Genomic DNA, 19,491 nt, shown 5'->3' with positions numbered 1-19,491 from the left:
CCAGCTCAGATGAAAATACTTTATTCTGAAAACAAGAAGAATGCACTGCCAGCATATCAATACATTTATTAACTGACATAGCATCTCAATGCTGTTCATCACTCAACTTCTAAAATATAATGAACTCCAAAGGTCTAATATATAGTTTACAATTCTTTATGGTTCACCCAGAATTTCCAGCATTCCGCAAAGAGCAACAGGATCAAATCCAGAACAATCTACTTTATCAGAAGCAACAAATTGCTTATGGGGCAGGCCCACTCTACTAAAACACTGAGAGAATCTCCAACAAGAGTCAATAAAAAAAGTAAAATTCTTACAGCTTCACACAGATTTCCAACATTCAGACAGGTTAAGGGGGTTAAATCCAGAATATCCTACTTCCACCAGAAGCAATGAAGTGTGTTCCTCCAGCTACATAAGTGACTGAGGCTAGTCATATCTTCAGATAAAACTTTGTCCTCTCAGCTTGCCACAGGTTAGTGTGACTAATTATGTGACACACAGTGTACGGGTTATCTTTTGTGAATCCAAGACAGTGCATACTACCCTTTAAAGGTCTGCTAGCATATGCAAATAAGTAAATTCTTGCTACAAGATTAATATAAAATCAGTTACAGTATATGAACTACTTAAAACAGCACATACTATCCAGATGATAAAAGAAAGGTAGTTAAGTAACAACCAAAACATTTAGCAATGCAGAGAAACTTATTAGGCTTACAAAGCTTCACTTTTCAGTATAAAAGTACAAAAGTGCTAAAGGATAGTTTTACACACCATACTATGTATTAACTGTGCAAACCATGGTCATTCACAGATTAGAAACATGGAAAAAAAGCATATGTGAAACCCTCTATTAAATATACTCCATACTCCAGAGCCTGAAACAGTTAAACATAGAACACAAACTAAAATTATCATCAGAACTGCCGCAGAATACCAGACAGCTGCGGAAGGGCAGTAAACAGGCATTATACAATGCCATTATTTAAGAAAAGTAATTATTTCTTTTCTTAAATAATGTTATTGTATAATAGCAATAACCCACTTCTGGGTGTGGGTAATGCTGGATTTACCCACGGTTGGCTTTGTTTGGTCCCTCGGGCTTCGCCCTCGGGACCAAACCACGCCAACCATGGGTAAATCCAGCATTACCCACACCCAGGCGTGGGCTATTGCTATAATAACTCAACAGTTGCTGTTAATAGGCATGATAAAATTAATCACATGGTCTCCCCTTGTAACTAAAAACAGTACAAGCATAGTAACTATGTTGTAAACATAAACTAACATTGCAAACCACAAAGGGATACTGTAACATCCAAAAATGAAAATGTTATATATTTATTCTATTAGAATAAATAAAATAATAACTGCAAATAAAGGCCAAAGTATATTCCATAGTCAGAAACAAATAAAAGAAAGGTAGGAGACAAAAGATAAGGCTGGCAAGTTGATTAACTTAGTAATACCTCATATTTAATGACACGGCTTACAAAAAAATCTTCAAAAAAGGATGCCATCTTTATAAGTATGCACTGACCATGGCAAAAAAGAACTATGAGGCAAATACACTTCTGTGTGTTTTGTCACATTAACAATTCTTGGGAGTGGGTCTGAAGTCCTCCATGGCCTGTTAGAATGCAGGACAGCACAGTCCATCATTCTCAAACTACTAGATGTACCAGATGTTGTATGTTGCTTCTCGTATTATAGCTGGAGTATGCTGCTTCCCCAAATGTCTATTAATTCACACCCTCAAAATGAGAAGCCATAGCAATACATGGCAGGGTTCCAGTATGATTAAAATTCCACAGCCACACACTTTTACTACATCATCTGTATGTATTTTATTTTAACCTAGCATATTTCAACAGGCATCATGAAGCAAATAAAATGCTTACCTCAAAGGACAACTCATCACTGGCTTGAGCAGTGTAGCGCTTGATCACATGGGCAGCTGCTATAGCAGGGACATTGATGGAAGCCTCTTCATTCACAAGGAGCCTGTTTCCCCGATTGTCAATCTAGGGTACAAAAATAGCAACAAATATGCATGTGTCCAGTGCCTTTATTCAAGCTTAATGCACTACGAACACCTGAAAAAAATTCATACATCATCAAATAAATGGTACAAGTGACGCAGAACCTTGGTTCATTCTCAAAGGCCATGCACCTAATTTGTGTTACTTAGTATTTCTGTTTGCTGTATGTCGTTACAAAATTCTAAACTAATAAACAGCTAGCACTGTGAACAATGCTCCTCGAGGAATACAGTGTCAATGAATGTCTGATAACCTTTCCAGTACTTCCACATTTGGCCAGCCACAAAATGAGTATGTTTCTTCTGCACCACTTTTAAAGAAACTGTATCCTGAGTGCTTTACAGCTGATGACATCAGGTGACAACTACAGTACTGTCATGAGTAAAACTTAAACTACAGTTTAAGAATGTTAAGACAGCATACTGAGACTTCACAGAACTCAACATGCTTATACAAACAGAAATATTGAGTCAGAACAAAACACAAGATATGAATATGCATGTTCATTTACGTTTTGCTGTATTTATTTAAAAAATGTGAGGCTATTAAACAGTTTTCATGCCACACAAGACAGATCAAGTTAAAAAAATGTAAGAAACTCCATTTAAAAATAAAACATCTGACCAAGAAAAATTCAAACAGTATATCTGAGAGTTAAAAGGTAAGGAAACTAAAGATCATAGGTAAAAATGTCCAAAAGCCGGCAACATAAGTAATCACTTAATTATTTTCTCTCAGCTATTTTCTGTTACCTTACAGATCTGGTTCCAGTGGTTTCCAAAATGAATACCGTAGTGCCATCCCCACGGTGTTAAAGCAAAGTGGTAAAGTTTCATTCTCTTCGCATTTTTACTGCCGTTAAGCAACTGTGCAACAACAAAACTCTAAAACACTGGGATGTGGCACACACAAGTTTGACATGTAGTCATAAAGTCAAGCTTTTGGGCATCACACCATAGCACAAGACACTATTTCCGTGGTCTCTAGTCTGTAAATAATTGCAGATATTTAAGCAATCCTACTACCCAAGTTAAACTTTTTTATCTTAAAAATACTTACCCCATTTATCTAGTTCTAAAATGAACAGTTTCATTAGACAGGAAAGTGAGATAACTGATAAAACAAGCAATAAAATTACCTTGCAGAAAATCTGTTTACATCAATAACATTTAAATCAATAAAAGTAGCTTGCAGAAAACCTACTTGCATCACTATTGAGATGTAGTTGTTCGATGATTAGCTAATGGAATTTATGTACCTCAAATGATGTTGACTGTTGACCTTTTTTAAACCCATGAATCACAGTAATTTCTGAGTGGTTTATCCATAAGGTAACATATATGTTAGGTTGTCAGGAGAATTGCAACAAGTCTGGGCTTCATTTCCAAAATTTGCTGACTTTTATATATTTACCACAGACTCCCACTGCACAGCTACATACCACTGCTACAATTAATGCTTATCACAAAATGAAAGAAAGGGACCATGCAAACAGTCCACTAAACAGTAATCAAAATGCAGGAAAAAAGCACACTGTGAAAGTCTGAAGAATAAATACCTTTATTACAAAACACAAAGCTTTCAGGTACTAAACCTTTCTTCAGTGTGACACAAAAGATAAAATCATTAAGTCAATATATCTAGTAAAACAGACACAGCCAATTAATCAATTAATACATGATTTAGGCAAGTTAAAGATATAAAACCAAATATTGAAGTAAAAGATCTATACAGACACACACACACATATATATATATATATATATATATATATATATATATATATATATAAAATATATATTGAAAAACACAAAAACCATCTACATTAAATGCATATTATATAATAACCTCATAATAGGCCTACAACTGCACTTGTTTCTGTCTCAAAACCAGCTTAATGCTAACAGCAGCAATAAGCCCTGGCTGTTTAATCGGCACTCATACATAAAATCCATTCATATTCTGCCATATCCAATTTATTAAGGTCACCCCCTCTTTTAGTTGGGTAAATAACTTCTACAACTTTAATTTTAAATATATGATCAAGTTGGTGTTTATACAAAGCATTTGTAGGGATTTTACATCTAATATCAGAAAGATGTTCTGTTATTCTATCCTTCAACCTCCTACTACATTTTCCTATATAAAATGAAGGACATTTTTCGTAGATAGCTAAATACACTATACATTGTGTTATACAAGTAGCAAAACAATAGATCTTAAATTCCCTATGCGTAACCGGATGTGTAAATGTAGTATCACTAGAAATACACTTACAATTAACACATTTCTGACAAGGGAAAGTGTCCTCTTCACTAACTTTAATAGGTGCCTTTCGATCATTCATTTCCTTATAGCAAAAGTGCTGTCTTAGATTCCTTGCCTTTCTGAAAGTAAAGCTCGGGGTATCACTTAACATCTTACATAAAATCAGGATGGGCCCTAAGTACAGGCCAATTATTCATAACTATACTTTTCACCCCATTAGTCTTTACATAAGTACTTAAGTTATTTTACTAAAATCCCTATTTTTTTCTTCTCTCTATAGGTAACTCCATAGAAGCATTATTAGAATTATGAAAATAAGGTTTGGCCTAGGTATCTCATTGACCATCAACATAAGATTTTGTACTATTTAACAAATGCTTCTAGATTTAAAGTCATCACATAGCTCTTAGACCTGCTCATTATTAGTAACATCATCAGTGTTCAACCTACTCATCCAGACGTATTGACTTCTAATTATCCCCTTAAACAGATAAGAGGTGTTTGTATAGATCAAGTATGCATCCCCATTAGCCTGAACATCTTTTTATGGACCTTTGTTTCAATAGAGCTCTCACCTATTGTCACACAGATATAAAAAAATACAATACTTTCCTTAGAAAAGTTCAACTTAAACTTCAAAAAAGATGTTGAAAAATTTAAATATTCTACAAAACTCAAACCATTTTCATCACCAGTCCAAATAAAAAAATTAGACATAAAAAGGCACAAACAATGCATATGCACTTTGCTCATTATAACTGATCTGCATTTACCAATTATTCAACACAAGGTTTCCACAGGTGTTTCCTAGTGAAGTCCCCATAGCAACCCCCGAGACTTGATAGAAATACTCATCTTCAAATAGGAAAACATTAATGCTTAGTACAGCATCAAACAATAAACAGTTTAAATTTCTCTTCCATTCATATTTTTCTCACTGGTTAAGTAATCTCTAATTGCATTTATACCATATCACACTGAAGAAGAATTTAGTACCTAAAAGCTTTGTGTTATGTAATAAAAATATTTGTTCTTCGGACTCTCACAGTGTGCTTTTTTCCTGCACAATTAATGTTTATAAAATGACACTGGAGAAAAAAGGAGGGTAAAATGAAAGGTCTGTCTTGTTGCGGATGACACAGAGAGCAATGAAAGGCAACAGAATTCCAGGACAGATAGCCACAGGTATCACCTCTGTAGGAAGAAGGAACTAAAAGTGAGACCCTCATCATGAATACTGAACACCTCTTCCAAGGTAATGGCAATGAGCAAACTACAAGATCTGCACACAATGACAGATTAATGGCACATAACATATACTTTTGTGGAAAGGAAGGCTAGGAAAGATCTAACAGAAATGTTTCAGTATCTTAAATGTATCAATAAAATACAGAGGATCAGCATCTTTCACGAAAAAGAAAGAAAAAAATATGTATATCAAAACAGAGGAACACAATGCAGAAGCAAGGAAGTTTTTTTTTCCTCTTAATGGAATACCTGACTGATTGGACCGCCATCTACAGAAGGTGGCAGGCTGAAAACCTGTAATTTAGTACACAAGGCACTATTTTAGTGATAACTAAAAGGATACTACAATCAAATTCTCTTGCAATGGTACTTTAATTCACTCTACAGCATAAAGAACAAACTAAGTGATTGAAGCAACTTTCCTTGGCTATAACATGTTACATTTTGATGTACTGTATCATAGCAGGTGATCTCTGTAACAGACAGAATAATTCAGGAGTGAGTATGTGTTTAAATGGATTTTACTGCCCGTTGATAAGGCTTATATCAATGATTCACACACAAATCTAAGCAACTGCCCGTATTGTTTCTTACATTTGTCCATATTGTTTCATTACTGGATGCCAGTTCCTAATTCTTCTACAATTATTTCCTCCAACAAAGGACACAGATCTCCAGCAAAATCAATCAGCTTTTCCAACAAATGTTTTGGTCTACTCTGCCAGGTGTACAAGAGGAAAATATGACGTGTTACGTTAATTTAGTACATCAGATCAGAAATGTGCTCATATAACTACACATATCAAGCTATATACATTGGTAGAAGAAATGTTGGCGGCACAGGACATAGTGATCAAATATCATTTTTTTTGGTGTACTTTGGTAGAAAAAAGTTAAGAATCCTATTTACTCTATTAGGACATTAGAGGCCTTTGTCCCTTCCAAAATCTCACCTTCCACTACTAAAAAACAATTCATATTATTGCACTAGAATAATACAGTAAAAAAATTCTCTATAGAATGATGGATTCCAGCTCTACAGAATTACCTCAGTGATCATCAAAATAGATGTAAGTATTACAACTCAGATAACCAAGATTAAAAGGATGTGCAAGAATTACCATAGTCAGTCAGGGACTCTCATATCCATTTTCACATAACCTGATTGTGGAAGTCAAGTATAAAATGAACTGCTATGCTAAAAAAGAACTGTATGCTATGATCTGCAGTCTGTATTAGAAGTTTTCCAGCACCATAACAAAACCAGTTAACTTTCCAGAAAAAAAGAAATGCCTCCTGGCATTCAGTTTCTCTTCTCTTCTCAGTCTGCATTCATTGCTTGATATAGATTACAGTGTACTTGGTGATTTTATTAGACTGAAGGTGCTAGTCCAAAAACAGTTGAAGCTAATATGGGACTGCATATTCTAAAGCAAAGAACTAGTAGAGAAGGTAACGAGTGAAGTTAGAATGTTTTCATGTTAGGAAAGAGCAGTCAGATAAATGTACAGTTGGAAGTCCTACCAACTTCTAACAGTACATGCTCAAATTCCAAACTGCTTGAGTGACAATTTAGCTCATCTGCCAGGTAACTCAGTACTGGCCAGTTTTCAAAAGCTTCGTCTCCCCTCCCTCTTCCTTTGACAACTGTATGGCTGAGCATATCATGAGAGGGAAGCTTTCAGCAGTCATACGAAGTGTGTATTAGGTTCAGAGGTTCATACTAGGCTATCTGCCCAAGGGCATTTATAAGCCTAGCCCATAGTTATGTGGCTTTCGCCACCCCTTTAGTTTGAATAAAAACTATGCCTATCATTTTTCTGTGCCTCTGTCAAGCAGTGACACTGAAGTAATCCCTGGGGTATATCTGCGATCTCCCATCCATTGGTCAAGATTCCTCTTGAACAAGGCCAGCGAGGTGCTCTGTCTCACATGTACCGGGATTTTGTTCCACAGCATAGGGAGTCTCTGGGTGATGAATCTGTCCCTCCAGCACGTTCTATTTATAACCGTGTCAAGGTTTAAGTCTCCCGCCCTTGTGGTTCTGAGGGATCTAGATTTTTTGAGGTGAAGCATATTCATCAAATCTGGGTTTGACATGGCCTTATATGTCAGGCACAGGTCACCTCTGAGCAAGCGGTATGAGACTGAATAGAGCTGGAGTTCTTTCAGTCGGGCAGCATAAGACATTTTTGTGAGACCCTTTATCCTTTTGGTGAGGAACTTTTGGGGCCTTTCAAGCTGCAGCAGGTGTCTGGTCAGATACATTTCGAACGGGGCATTGTACTCAATCATAGGTCTAATGAGTGATGAGTACAGGGGGACGATGACCTCCCTTGATCTAGATGTGAATCCCTTCATGATCAGGTGGGCGATATAGAAGGTTTTCCTAACTACTTTAGCAACATGAGTGTCAAGCGAAGGCTACTGTCAACTTGGGTCCCCAGATCCCTGATGACTTTTTCTGTGCTCAGTGGATTGCCACCTATATGGTAGCTAGGGGTAACCTTGTTTTTCCCAAAGGGTATGACTATGCATTTTTGGCGTTTAACTTCAGGCCATGGCTCTGGCACCAGTTATCCGTTTCTGTGAGGCCCTTCTGGAGGATATCTGTGTCAGATGTGTTTTCGACTATGGCCCAGTTTGCAGTCATCTGCAAACTTTGTCAGCCATAACCCTCCTGTGTTTGCTTGTACTTCAGAAAAGTAGATGCCGAACAAGAGTGGACCCAGGACTGAGCCCTGTGGGACACCACTTGTGACAGGCTTTGAGTCTGACATGGCTCCAGCAACTCTGACCCTGTGGGTTCTGTCACTTAACCAGTTTGCAACCCATCTTGTGATGTATGGGTTTACATTCAAGCTGATGAGTTTTTCGATGATACCTGAGTGGGGTATTGTGTGAAGGCCTTTGCCAGGTCGAGGTAGGCTGTATGGACTGCCTTTCCTCATCAATGGCCTTGGTGACTGTCTCGAAAAAGTCAACCAAGTTTAAGAGGCAGGATCTGCCTTTGACAAAGCCAAACTGGGTTGGATCCAAAGTCTGCAAGTTCCCTATGTCTTTATTTATGAGTTCCATTATGATCCTCTCCATGGCTTTGCAGATAAGGCTTGTCAAGCTAATGGGGCGGTAATTTCCAGGGTCTGTGGAGGCACCACCCTTATGAAGTGGGACCACAGTCGCCGTGCGCCACTCCTTGGGTACGTATCCTGAGGTGAGGCTAAGATTAAACAGCTGTCCTAACTGTGGGTTTAATTCCTCGTTGAGTTCATGAAGCACACAGCCGGGACACCATCCGGTCCCATGGATGCTGTGTTTTTTGCCTTAGTGAGGGCAGTTCTCACCTGGGCGTTGGAGATGTTTGGGGGGCTACAATCCTCTGGAATAGATATCTCTCCTTTTTGGGGGGGGGGGAGTTTGCACTGAACCTGTCAGCCAGTATATGTTAGCAATGTGTGTAGGTTCAGTAATTTTCACATCATTTTGAACTAATTCTGAGCATATCTGGGAGTTTCCTCCTAGGTTTCTAACATAGCTAAAGAAGGCCTTATGATTATCTTTAGAGTCCTTGGCGATTTTTCTCTCAAAATTTGCCTTGGATGATTTTATGAGAGCTCTTAGTTTTTTACTTATAATGATCAAAGGTGTCTTACCTTTCAAGGATTTTGCTCTATCTTGTAGTAGCTTCCTCCTTTTGTTGTAGAGCTTGTTTATAGCTGGGGTCCACCAGACTGGATGCTTGCCTTTGGTACAGAGAGTCTTAGTTTTGTTTGGGATTGCCTGATCCATGCAGTCCTGTAGGTGCTGGTAGAAGGCATTTGTAAGTGATTCAGCGGTTTGAGTAATGTTTACCACTGGCTCAGGGGCCTTAAAGGAGACCACACTAGTTTTTAGAAGTGTGAAATCGGCTTTTGAGAAGTTTTTCACTGTGGTCTTTTTTGTTTCAGGTGGGGGCGGGATGAGGACCTCCAGCGAGATTAGTTTATGATCTGATCTCACCAGTGAGGGGTATACTTCCGGTGTTGAACATTTTGGTCCCATGTTCGTGATGATGAGATCAAATATGTTTTCTCCTCTTGTGGGGATGGTGACTAGTTGTTCCATGGCATTTGAGTTTATGAACTCCAGGAATCTTTGGGTTTGAGTGTTCGGGCTTGAGTAGTGTTCCCAGTCTATATTAGGGTAGTTGAAGTCACCTAGTATGATGGTGTTTGGAGATACATTTATCCCCTCCAATGTTTTCAGGAAGGCCATGTGAGGTTCCTGAGTTTGAGAGGGTGGCCTGTAACTTGCTACAAATTGCAGAGCAGTCTTGCCTATGGTTAATTGCACCTGGATGGTCTCCGATGCATCGTGCGTTGCCACCAACCTTGAGGTGTGGGTGTCCTTTATGAATATGGACACCCCCTCCTTCTTGGTGTTGTCCGGATTTTGGGGCCGGAACGCATGATATGAGGTGAAACCTGTTAGTGCTGGGGTGCTCTCAGGAGCCTTGAACCAGGTTTCTGTCACAGCACAGACATCGATGTTCTCCATATTGAGAAGGGCCTCGAGTGCGTGCATCTTGAGATTGAGACTTCTGGCATTAAGCAGCATTACCCTTAGTTTTTTTCCTTTTTGGTGTTCTAGGGTGGTAGGTTTAGAATTTGAGCCTTGCCTAAAAAGGCACTATGGGGGTGGCAAGAGCCTTTGCCAATATCCGGAAGCCCAGGGGTGACAGGTGCAAGCCGTCCCTTGCGAAGCAGCGTGGCTTGTCCTGCATGTCATCCCAGGCAGACAGACATTGGATCCCCTTTGAATGACACCAGAATTTAAGCCAATTATTAAAGCTGATCATCTTATCACTGTATTGTGGCATCATTCTAGGTGAAGGTAGGATACTGCTCAAGGTCAGGGTCATACCTGCCTGGGCTACATAATCAGAGAGCTCCTCGATGTCCCTTTTCATGTAGTCCAAGGAGGTACGTCTCAGGTCGTTGACACCAGTGTGGACAATGACTGAGTCGTACTTGTACCTGCTGTTGAGAGACCTGAGTGCTTGCGTTATGTGGCGGATTCTAGCGCCCGACAGGCAGCTTACTGTGACCTTCTCCTTACTCAGTCTGGTGGCGGACGTCAGTGTGTCTGACTATGGAATCACCAATAACAAGTGTGTCTGGCATTTTGTTTGGCCTTAAGGGCTGTGACTGTTTGACACTCTGACTGTGTGGTCTATGTGTTGCATGTGTTGGGTCGTGAGGTGGTAGTTGTTTGGGTGTCTGCTTTGGTGGCCTCTGCTGTTTTGGTAAATTTTTGATCAGAGCCTCCGAGTATGTCTTTGTGTGAGTATGTGTATGATTTGAAGTTGTGATGGTACCATGTGTGACTGGGTATGTATTGTGTGTGGTTACCTTCTCCTCCTGTCTGGTCTTGCCAGTCCTATGTTGAGAGAGCTCAGCCTCCAGTTTGGTCGTATAGTTGCATCTCTCGCATGTATTTGTGTTTTGTGGGAGAAGGAGAGGATTGTCTGTGTACATGAGACAATTGTAACATTGCCTCAATATTCCCAGGTTCACCAGTTGAGCTGGAGAGGACACTAGCAACTGATCCCTCGACATACTAGAAGTAGTAGATAAAGAGACTTTCAAAGGACTCCGGGGGAAGTGGGATTTAGGCTGGTGGGGTACTATCTATAATAAGAGTGCTTTATCAAGGTGCAAGTACTGTAGGAGTAAGTGCTAGGCTTTACAGATAGAGAATAGTCTACTTGGGAATCAAGTAGAGATGAACTTTTCAGTTATAGGATATGCTGGTTAGATCAAGCAGTACAGCTCGACGAAGGTAGTTCTAAGGGAAAATTTGAAGAGTGGAATTTAGATGTCCCGAATAGTTTAACCTTGTTTAACCGCCGCTGCTCTTGTGTGCAACAGTGGCAACTCCGCGCTAACGCGTTTAGCGTGTTTTATAGCAGGGGGCTGAGGGGAGCTAGGAATTGGCCCAAAACGACCAATGGACTACTAGTTTCTGGCTGAAACTTCACCAAATCGGACAAAAAGGCCGCTCAGTGCTTCCCACTCCCACTGGTAAGCAAAGAAACTTCCCTCCTTCCTAATAAGGCAATGGATCAGTAACAGGAACTAAAAACAAAGCCCAGGGATCAGCAACTCTGAAACTGGACTACTCTAGTTCAGTAAGGCGGAAAACAAGAGATTTTTGTTTTATTACAGAGATAAGGAAAAAACAGACAGTAAATGCTATAAATGCTGTAAATCGGCTAGCACTTTAGTGTGTAGCCTACAGAAACAATTTGCAACAATTAGTAACTTAAAGTGCAATAAACAGTGTAAAATGCAGAAATCACTTAAAGTAGCAGTAAAACAGGCGAAATGCAGTCGCTAGCTTAATAACAGTGGGAAAGCCACGAAAAATACTTATATCTGGTAGAAAGTCACTCTTTTAGCTCTCTGCTGCTTGGATCACTCTGCAGGCCACCACGAGGATCTGTGCTGAGTTGGTACAAGCTGGAAAACACGTGTTTAGCGTGTTTTATAGCAGGGGGCTGAAAGGAGCTAGGAATTGACCCAAAACGACCAATGGACTACTAGTTTCTGGCTGAAACTTGACCAATTCGGACAAAAAGGCTGCTCAGTGCTTCCCACTCCCACTGGTAAGCAAAGAAACTTCCCTCCTTCCTAATAAGGCAATGGATCAGTAACAGGAACTAAAAACAAAGCCCAGGGATCAGCAACTCTGAAACTGGACTACTCTAGTTCAGTAAGGTGGGAAAACAAGAGATTTTTTTTTTTTTTTTTTTTTTACAGAGACAAGGGAAAAAACAGACAGTAAATGCTATAAATGCTTTTAAGCGGCTAGCACACTTGAGTGCGTTAGCCTACAGGTAAAATTAAGCAACAAATAACTTTTTAAGAGTGCAAAACAGTTAATCAACACAAAAACAGTTTAAATAGAATGCAGAGCTGTATAAACAGGCTAAGATGCAGTCGCTAAGCAGTAAATATTCAAAAAGCCAGAAAAAAATACTTAAATCAGTTATAGCAAATACAGTTATAACAAATGCTCTGAAATATACTGTATATTTCCAATATGTTTGAGAAGGACAGTCAGAACACAAGAAGGTTCAGGCGAAAAAGGAAAAAAAAAGTTTTGTTTTACTTTTTGAAAAGGGAAAAAGGAGGAACAGAAGGCCTTCAGACTTTTTTTTGCTTCCACAGGGAAGGAGAGGAAAGTACCTGGAGCCAAAATCACCTAGAAAGAGTAAATTCACAGCCAGTTACAATAGTACATAAAAACCAAATTCAACAACAACAGACTCAAAGAGCTTGAAACTCACCTCAACTATGTACATTCGGTGGTATTGCAGATGGTTGCTGCCACTGAGGCAGTAAGGAATTCAAACATCTACTGCTACAGGTAAGTAGGACTTGAACAACTGTACTAAGTTCATCATTCCTACTACCTCAAAGGGATTTTGGGTAGAGTCTCAAAGCTTACCCTACCTGGGAGGTGGAGGGATAAGGATCCAGAACTGCTAGAGAATGGTCTAGCAAAGCCTGCTCTGGTCTGTAAAAAGGAATTAAGTTTATAGTGCTTTGCGAATGTATGGACAGAGGACTAGGCTTTTGTATCTAGAATGCCTTTAGAGTCCAAACCTTTCCAACATGCCATCGAAGAGGATAAGGCCCAAGCCCAGTGAGCCTTAACCGTGCCTGGAAGTGACTTACCATGGCAGGAGCAACAGAAAACAATTGCCAAAAACAACCATCATGCAACAGTTTGCTTACAGACAAGTGGGCATTTCTTAGCTCCCCTACAGGAATGAAACAGCTGTTCAGCATTTCTAAAGAGGATTGTTCTGTCTCTGTAGTACCTGAGCTGCCTGTATACATGCAAGGTATGCACAATCTTACAATTTTTTTTTTTTTTGATTGGGATAGAACACTGGGAAGCTGATGGCTTGATTAAAAGTAAATTCAGAAACAACTTTAGGCATGAACGATGGATTGGCATGTAACACAACCCTGTCCTTGTAAAAAATCAGATAGGGATGGCCCACACCATGATAGCTTGCAGTTATCAGAACAATGAGAAACAGTATTCCAAATAATGAATCGTAAATCAGTCAGAGAGGCACGTTCAAAAGGTGTTAAGAACAATTTTTCAAGTATAAAATTGAGATCCTACGAAGGAGAAATTTGCTTTCGAGGGGGTCTCGTGCAACACTACTTTCATAAACTGACCATAAAGGAACGGAAGGTGGACCGGCAAGCCGAGATGGCTTCAAGAAGCACTTTGATAAAAGCATATGACAAACCATCTCTAAGTAGCTCACACAGATATTTCAAATCCAGAGGAGCTGAAACGCTTTACAAGTCTCTGTTACTAGCTGCACCACTTAGAAAACCTTTTCGGCTTGTAAATGTAAGGTTTACTATTTTTGCAGGTGTTCTTACCTCCTTACATACATGCTGTATATTCTCATGGAACAAGTGCCTAAAAGGTATCAAAACAGAATCATTTAGGCTGTCACTTGCAATTGCTCTAAGATGGGCTGCACCATTTACCAGAGCACAAATAAAAATATGAAAGATCTATTAAGCCAAGAATTTAGGTCTACACATAGAAATGTATCTTAACATAAAGGTACATTTCAATGTAAGCAGTGCAAAGTTTGTGCATTTATTATTAAGGATGACAACTTGTTTGTACACTCTTTAACTGGGAAAATAAATTTGAACAGATATGCAGATTGCAAAACACAAAATGTTGTTTATTTAGCCTTGTGTCAGTGCTGTGTTTCATTGTATGTGGGGAAAAAAGTACAGTTGTGTACACTTACCATAAATGTAGATGCTCGAGTGTATTCACTGTTGCAGTCATTACATTTGGGTAATCTGCTGGCAGGTTGCCCTCAGTCTGCCTGAATTCTAAAGTCTTGGGTCCTGCGTCGGTTGCTGTCTCCTCTTCCATGACGTCAGGTCATCAGGGGTATAAAACAAGCAGCCAACGCCATTTTCTTTAGTTTTTCTTGCCCCAGATGTCAGGTGCCCCCAAAAAGGTAGCAAAAATAAATACATGTATAACAAGTATATATACATGCATCAATATAAACTTTACCTTCATCTACAAGCAAATACACCACATAGGTTGTAGAAGATAGAGAAGGAAAGATAAACTCCAGAATGAAAGGGGGGATGGTGGGCGGGTAACCTGGACTGCAACAGTGAATACACTCGAACATCTACATTTATGGTAAATGTACACAACTGTACCATGTTCTTCATGTTTCACTGTTGCAGTCATTACATCTGGGTTGAATCCCAAAGCTATGGTTGGGAGGCAGGAAAAAAACAGCATTAGGTGCGGCTATAAGGCCCTGCAGAACTGCAGTGGCAAAGCCTGCCCTGGACTTAGAGTAGAGAGGCAAATGATAATGCTTTGTAAAGGTGTGGACAGAACTCCAAGTAGCAGCCTCTAGAATGTCTTTGATTGGTACTCCTCTGAGAAAGGCTGCTGAAGTAGCTGCAGCTCTGGTGGAATGAGACCTAATGCCCTTGGGCACAGGTTTACCATGGTGTAAGTAGCAGAAACGAACACAGTGGCTTATCCACTTTGAAATAGTCTGCTTTGAAATAGCCTTTCCTTCTGATCCTGCAGCATATGTCACTAGCAATTGCTCAGTTTTTCTTAGAGCTTTAATCCTGCTCAAGTAGAATCTTAACTGTCTGTGTACATCTAAGGAATGTGGAATTCTCTCCCCCTTGTTCTGTGGATTTGGATAAAAGGTTGGTAGATGAATAGTTTGGTTAAGAGACACACTGGAAACCACTTTAGGCATAAATGTTGGATTTGTCCTCAGAGACACCCTGTCTGGGTAAAATATGATAAAGGGCTCCACAGCCATGAGGGCCTGTAGCTCTAAGACTCTTCTTGCTGAAGTAATTGCTAGCAGCAGAGCTGTTTTCCATGATAAGAACTTTAAATCAGCAGTAGCAGCTGGTTCAAATGGAAGCAGGGTGAGCTTTTTCAACATGTAATTGAGGTCCCATGCAGGTATCGGTGATCCTCTAGGAGGCCTTAAATTTTTGGCTCCTCTAAGATACTGCTTTAGAAAAGGATGAGAAAAGATTGGTGGCTCTGTGTTGTAATGAGCCGAAATGGCAGAGGCATTGTTTTTTAATTGAAGAGAAAGATAGGCCTTTGTCAAGCATCTCAATCAAGTATTGTAATATCTGAGGAATATTTGGTTCTGCTGTATCAGTTCCTTGTGCTTGATTCCAAGCACAGAATCTCTTCCATTTATCAGCATAAGATTTTAGAGTACTAGGCCTTCTGGCTTCCAAAATGACATCCATCACAGCTTTACTGAGAGGAGTTGTTTGTATAACTATATGATCAGCCAATGCTGCCAGGTTCAGTGTCTGGAGTTGATTGTGCAGGATCTGATTGTTTTGCTGGGACAATAGTTGAGGTCTTTGAGGTAAGGTCCAAGCTGGGTATTGAGACAAGTTCCTTAGGATTGGGTACCAGTATTGGCGAGGCCAGTCCGGGGCAATTAGTATCATCTTTGGCATTTCTTATCTGACTTTTTGGAGGACCTTGGGAAGAAGAGGCAGAGGAGGAAAGGCGTAAACTGATAGGTTTTTTCAACTGAAGGATAGGGCATCCACTTTCCATGCTTGTCTGCGATAAGTCCTTGTGCAGAATTTTTTCAATTGGTAATTTTGAGGAGAGGCAAATAGATCTATGTCTGGGCTCTCCCATTTCTTTGTTATCATGCTGAAGACTTGTGGATCTAGTTTCCACTCGTGAGGATCCATAAGGTTTCTGCTTAAGTCGTCTGTCGAGTACTTTGTTTTCCTGGCAGGAATTGAGCTTGAAGATGTATTTGGTAAGTCAAAGCTGTGTCCCACAGTTCCATGGCTAATCTGCAAAGGGGTTATGAGTGCGTGCCCCCCTGCTTGTTTATGTACCACATGACCATGGTGTTGTCCGTCCTTATCAGTAGTTGTCCTGGATGAAGTAAGTCCTTGAAGGCTGTCAGGGCATTTTGAACAGCTAGCATCTCTTTCTGGTTGATATGTAGATGCATTTGTTTTGGGGTCCATATGCCCTGAATGCATCTTCCCGCCATGTGGACCCCCCCCCCCAAGCATAATCTGATGCATCTGTTGTTAAGGTTTGGCTGGCAGGGGGTAGAGTGAAGGGCCGTCCTATGTTTTGGTGACATGCCTTTGCCCACCATAGAAACTCCTGTTGTAGGCAGGGAATGAGAGGAATCATTGTTTCCAGACTGTGACAATGTTGACTCCATAAACTTTTTAGGTACCATTGTAGTTTCCTCATATGCAGTCTTGCATATGGAATCAGTAGGATACAGGATGCCACAAAGCCCACAGCCTGCAGAATTTGTCTTGCAGATAACTGGGTTTTTGTTGCCATCAGTTTGAAGTAAGTAGTCAGTTGCCTTTGTTTGTCTGGTGTGGGGTAAGCCATCTGGACAGTTGTAATCAAGGTTGCACCCAGGAATGTTATCTTTTGAGAGGGTACCAGCTGTGATTTCTTTTCGTTTATTGTGTACCCTAGGCATGTTAGAAGTCTTTTCACAAATGCCAGGTGTTGAAGAAAAATGTCCTTGTTCTCTGCTTGAATGAGACAGTTGTCAAGTAAGGATATATTTCTATACTTCTTTGTCTGCAAAATGCAATCACTGGTGCCAGGCACTTTGTAAAGACTCTGGGCACAGTAGATAAGCCAAAGGGCAGTGCACAGAATTGGTAATGCATTGAGCCAGCCTTGAATCTGAGGTATCTTCTGCACGACTGCCTTACTGGGACATGCAGGTATGCCTCTTTTAGGTCTAATGTCACCACCAAGAATTCTTGCCCAGCATGGGCAGACGCTGCTGCAAAGTTAGCATTTTGAATTTTGGAATGTCCAGGTATGTGTTAAAAATCGATAAATACAGTATTGGCTGCCAGGCCTTGTCCTTTCTGGGTACCAAGAACATTCTTGAGTAAAAACCTTGTCCTTTTTCCTGTTCTGGTACTGGTTGAATGGCCCCCATATCCATGAGGGATGTAACCTGTTTCTGTGCCTCTGCCCATTGATTTTTTGGCAGATCTGGCCATCTGTTTGCCATTGGCAGAGTATGGAAATGGAATCTGTATCCCTGTGCTACTATGTTTAGCACCCACTTGTCCTAGGTTATTAACTGCCAATTTAGAGCAAAACGTGCTAATTTTCCCCCTAGGGGTGCTGCCAAAAGATAAGTCCTTGGTGAAGGCAGAGGGAAGTCATTGGGACTGTTTTCTGTAGGTTTGCGCTTTATCTCCTCCAGCTTTGGAGGTAGAAGCGCCCCATTGCTTTGACCTGTATGAATCTTGCCCCTGGTATCTGGAACCCTTAGGGTGTCTGGATTTGCCCCTTTGAGCTCTGTCTGACACAGGAAAGGACCAATTTTTTTGTAGGCCAGTGTCTACTGAATCTTGGTGGCTGCACTTGTAAGAAGTCTTTTACAGTTTGCATAGACTTAGCTTTGTCTTCCATTTTCTTTAAAACCTCTTGTGCCTTAATACCAAACAGAGTATCATGCTGTAAAGGTGCATCTAGTAATTTAGCTTTAACATGATCAGGCAAATTTTGTTCCTTTAGACAGGCATGCCTCCTAATCACAGATCCAGTAACTGTGGCCCTGCAGGAGGCCTCTAAGGAATCAAAACCACATTGCAAAGTATGCTTTCCAACCTGTTCAGTTGCATGCAATAATTCCTGCAATTCTTTATTTTCTGCACATTCAGAAATCAACATTATTTTCTGTTTCAGCAATCCCATAATATGTTGTTGATACTTGAGCATATGAAACTGGCAGTTTAAGGCCCTAATTGCCAAGGTTGCAGATGCATAAACCTTTTTTCCCCATTTATCCAGTGCCCTTGAGTCTCTGTCAGAGGGGGTAGGATTTTTTGCTGTTGAGGCTTTAACTCCCTTTGGACCCTGTGAAAAAGTTTCAGGATCAGCAGCAAGGTTTCTAAATAAAATCTGTGTGAGTCAGGGACGCTGTAATATCTGTCAGGCTTGCTGGGAGCTGGGGGTAAGGAGTCAGGGGTCAAGCTTGACTCCAAAAACACATCATCCACAATGTCTAAAACAGGGGGTATGGCTAAAGGTCTGTGCTGAGGGAAAGGAAATCCCTGAGCCTCTTTTTTGATTCTGTGAAATCTTGACTCTCCCAATGAAAATGCTCCCTCAAAGTATGCAAAGTTTCTCCAAATGAATAATCCTCAGGAGGTGATGCAGATGGTATAGACTCCTCTGCATCTGAATCCTGATAGGGAGGTATAGATAATTCCTGATCAGAAGTGGAATCAGAAGAAATAGAAACCTGATCTGAAGATTCATAGTCAGTGTCTTGCATAGGCCTCTTATCAGGTGGGGGATGGGAACCCCTGATTAAGGTAATAAGGTCTTCAGGCATTTTGATCATCTGTTTTTTCAGGCATTTTGATCATCTATTTTTTTAGGCATAGTGGCCTGTGCACATGGCTCATGCATCTATTTTTAGTTTTAGAAGTTGTTTTTGTCTTTGGTTTTGCAGCTGTCGGTTTGATGTAAAAATGTTGAGGCCTGAATACACCCTCAGAAGTCGGTGCCTGCTCAGCGGCTCCTGACCCATCCGAGGGAGATACATCCGTGGGTCCAATACTTTTGAGTATCTCTCGGCATGCCAGACTCCACATGGGTGTTGGTAGGGGCCTGCGACTCGAAAGTAGCGGGCATCAAGGGCTGAGAAAGCACCTCACTGAGTACCGGCGAACCGGCGACTGGCTTAGGAGAAGCTTCGTTGTCAGTTTTGGACCTCGACTGTCTCTCTCTCTCCTTTTCTTTGCGCTTTTTATGTACTCCGGTAGTCGGATTGCTATCCGAAGAC

The 19,491-nt window shown here is 40.4% G+C and overlaps 1 protein-coding gene across 1 annotated transcript in view; it reads right to left on the bottom strand.

Annotated features, from left to right (window-relative positions):
* The window catches only part of ARHGAP33 (Rho GTPase activating protein 33), a gene marked incomplete in the record, with an annotated part of 3,206,105 nt that overhangs the window by 1,828,132 nt on the left and 1,358,482 nt on the right, over positions 1-19,491 (bottom strand). Inside the window, 1 exon segment of the mRNA XM_044080442.1 lies at positions 1,908-2,030. Within this exon segment, the coding sequence (XP_043936377.1) occupies positions 1,908-2,030 (123 nt within the window).

The sequence above is a fragment of the Protopterus annectens genome, chromosome 8.part0 (genome assembly GCF_019279795.1).
Source record: "Protopterus annectens isolate FY-2018-M chromosome 8.part0, PAN1.0, whole genome shotgun sequence".
NCBI classification, from domain to species: domain Eukaryota; kingdom Metazoa; phylum Chordata; order Ceratodontiformes; family Protopteridae; genus Protopterus; species Protopterus annectens.
This window is presented reverse-complemented; position numbering and strand designations above follow the sequence as displayed.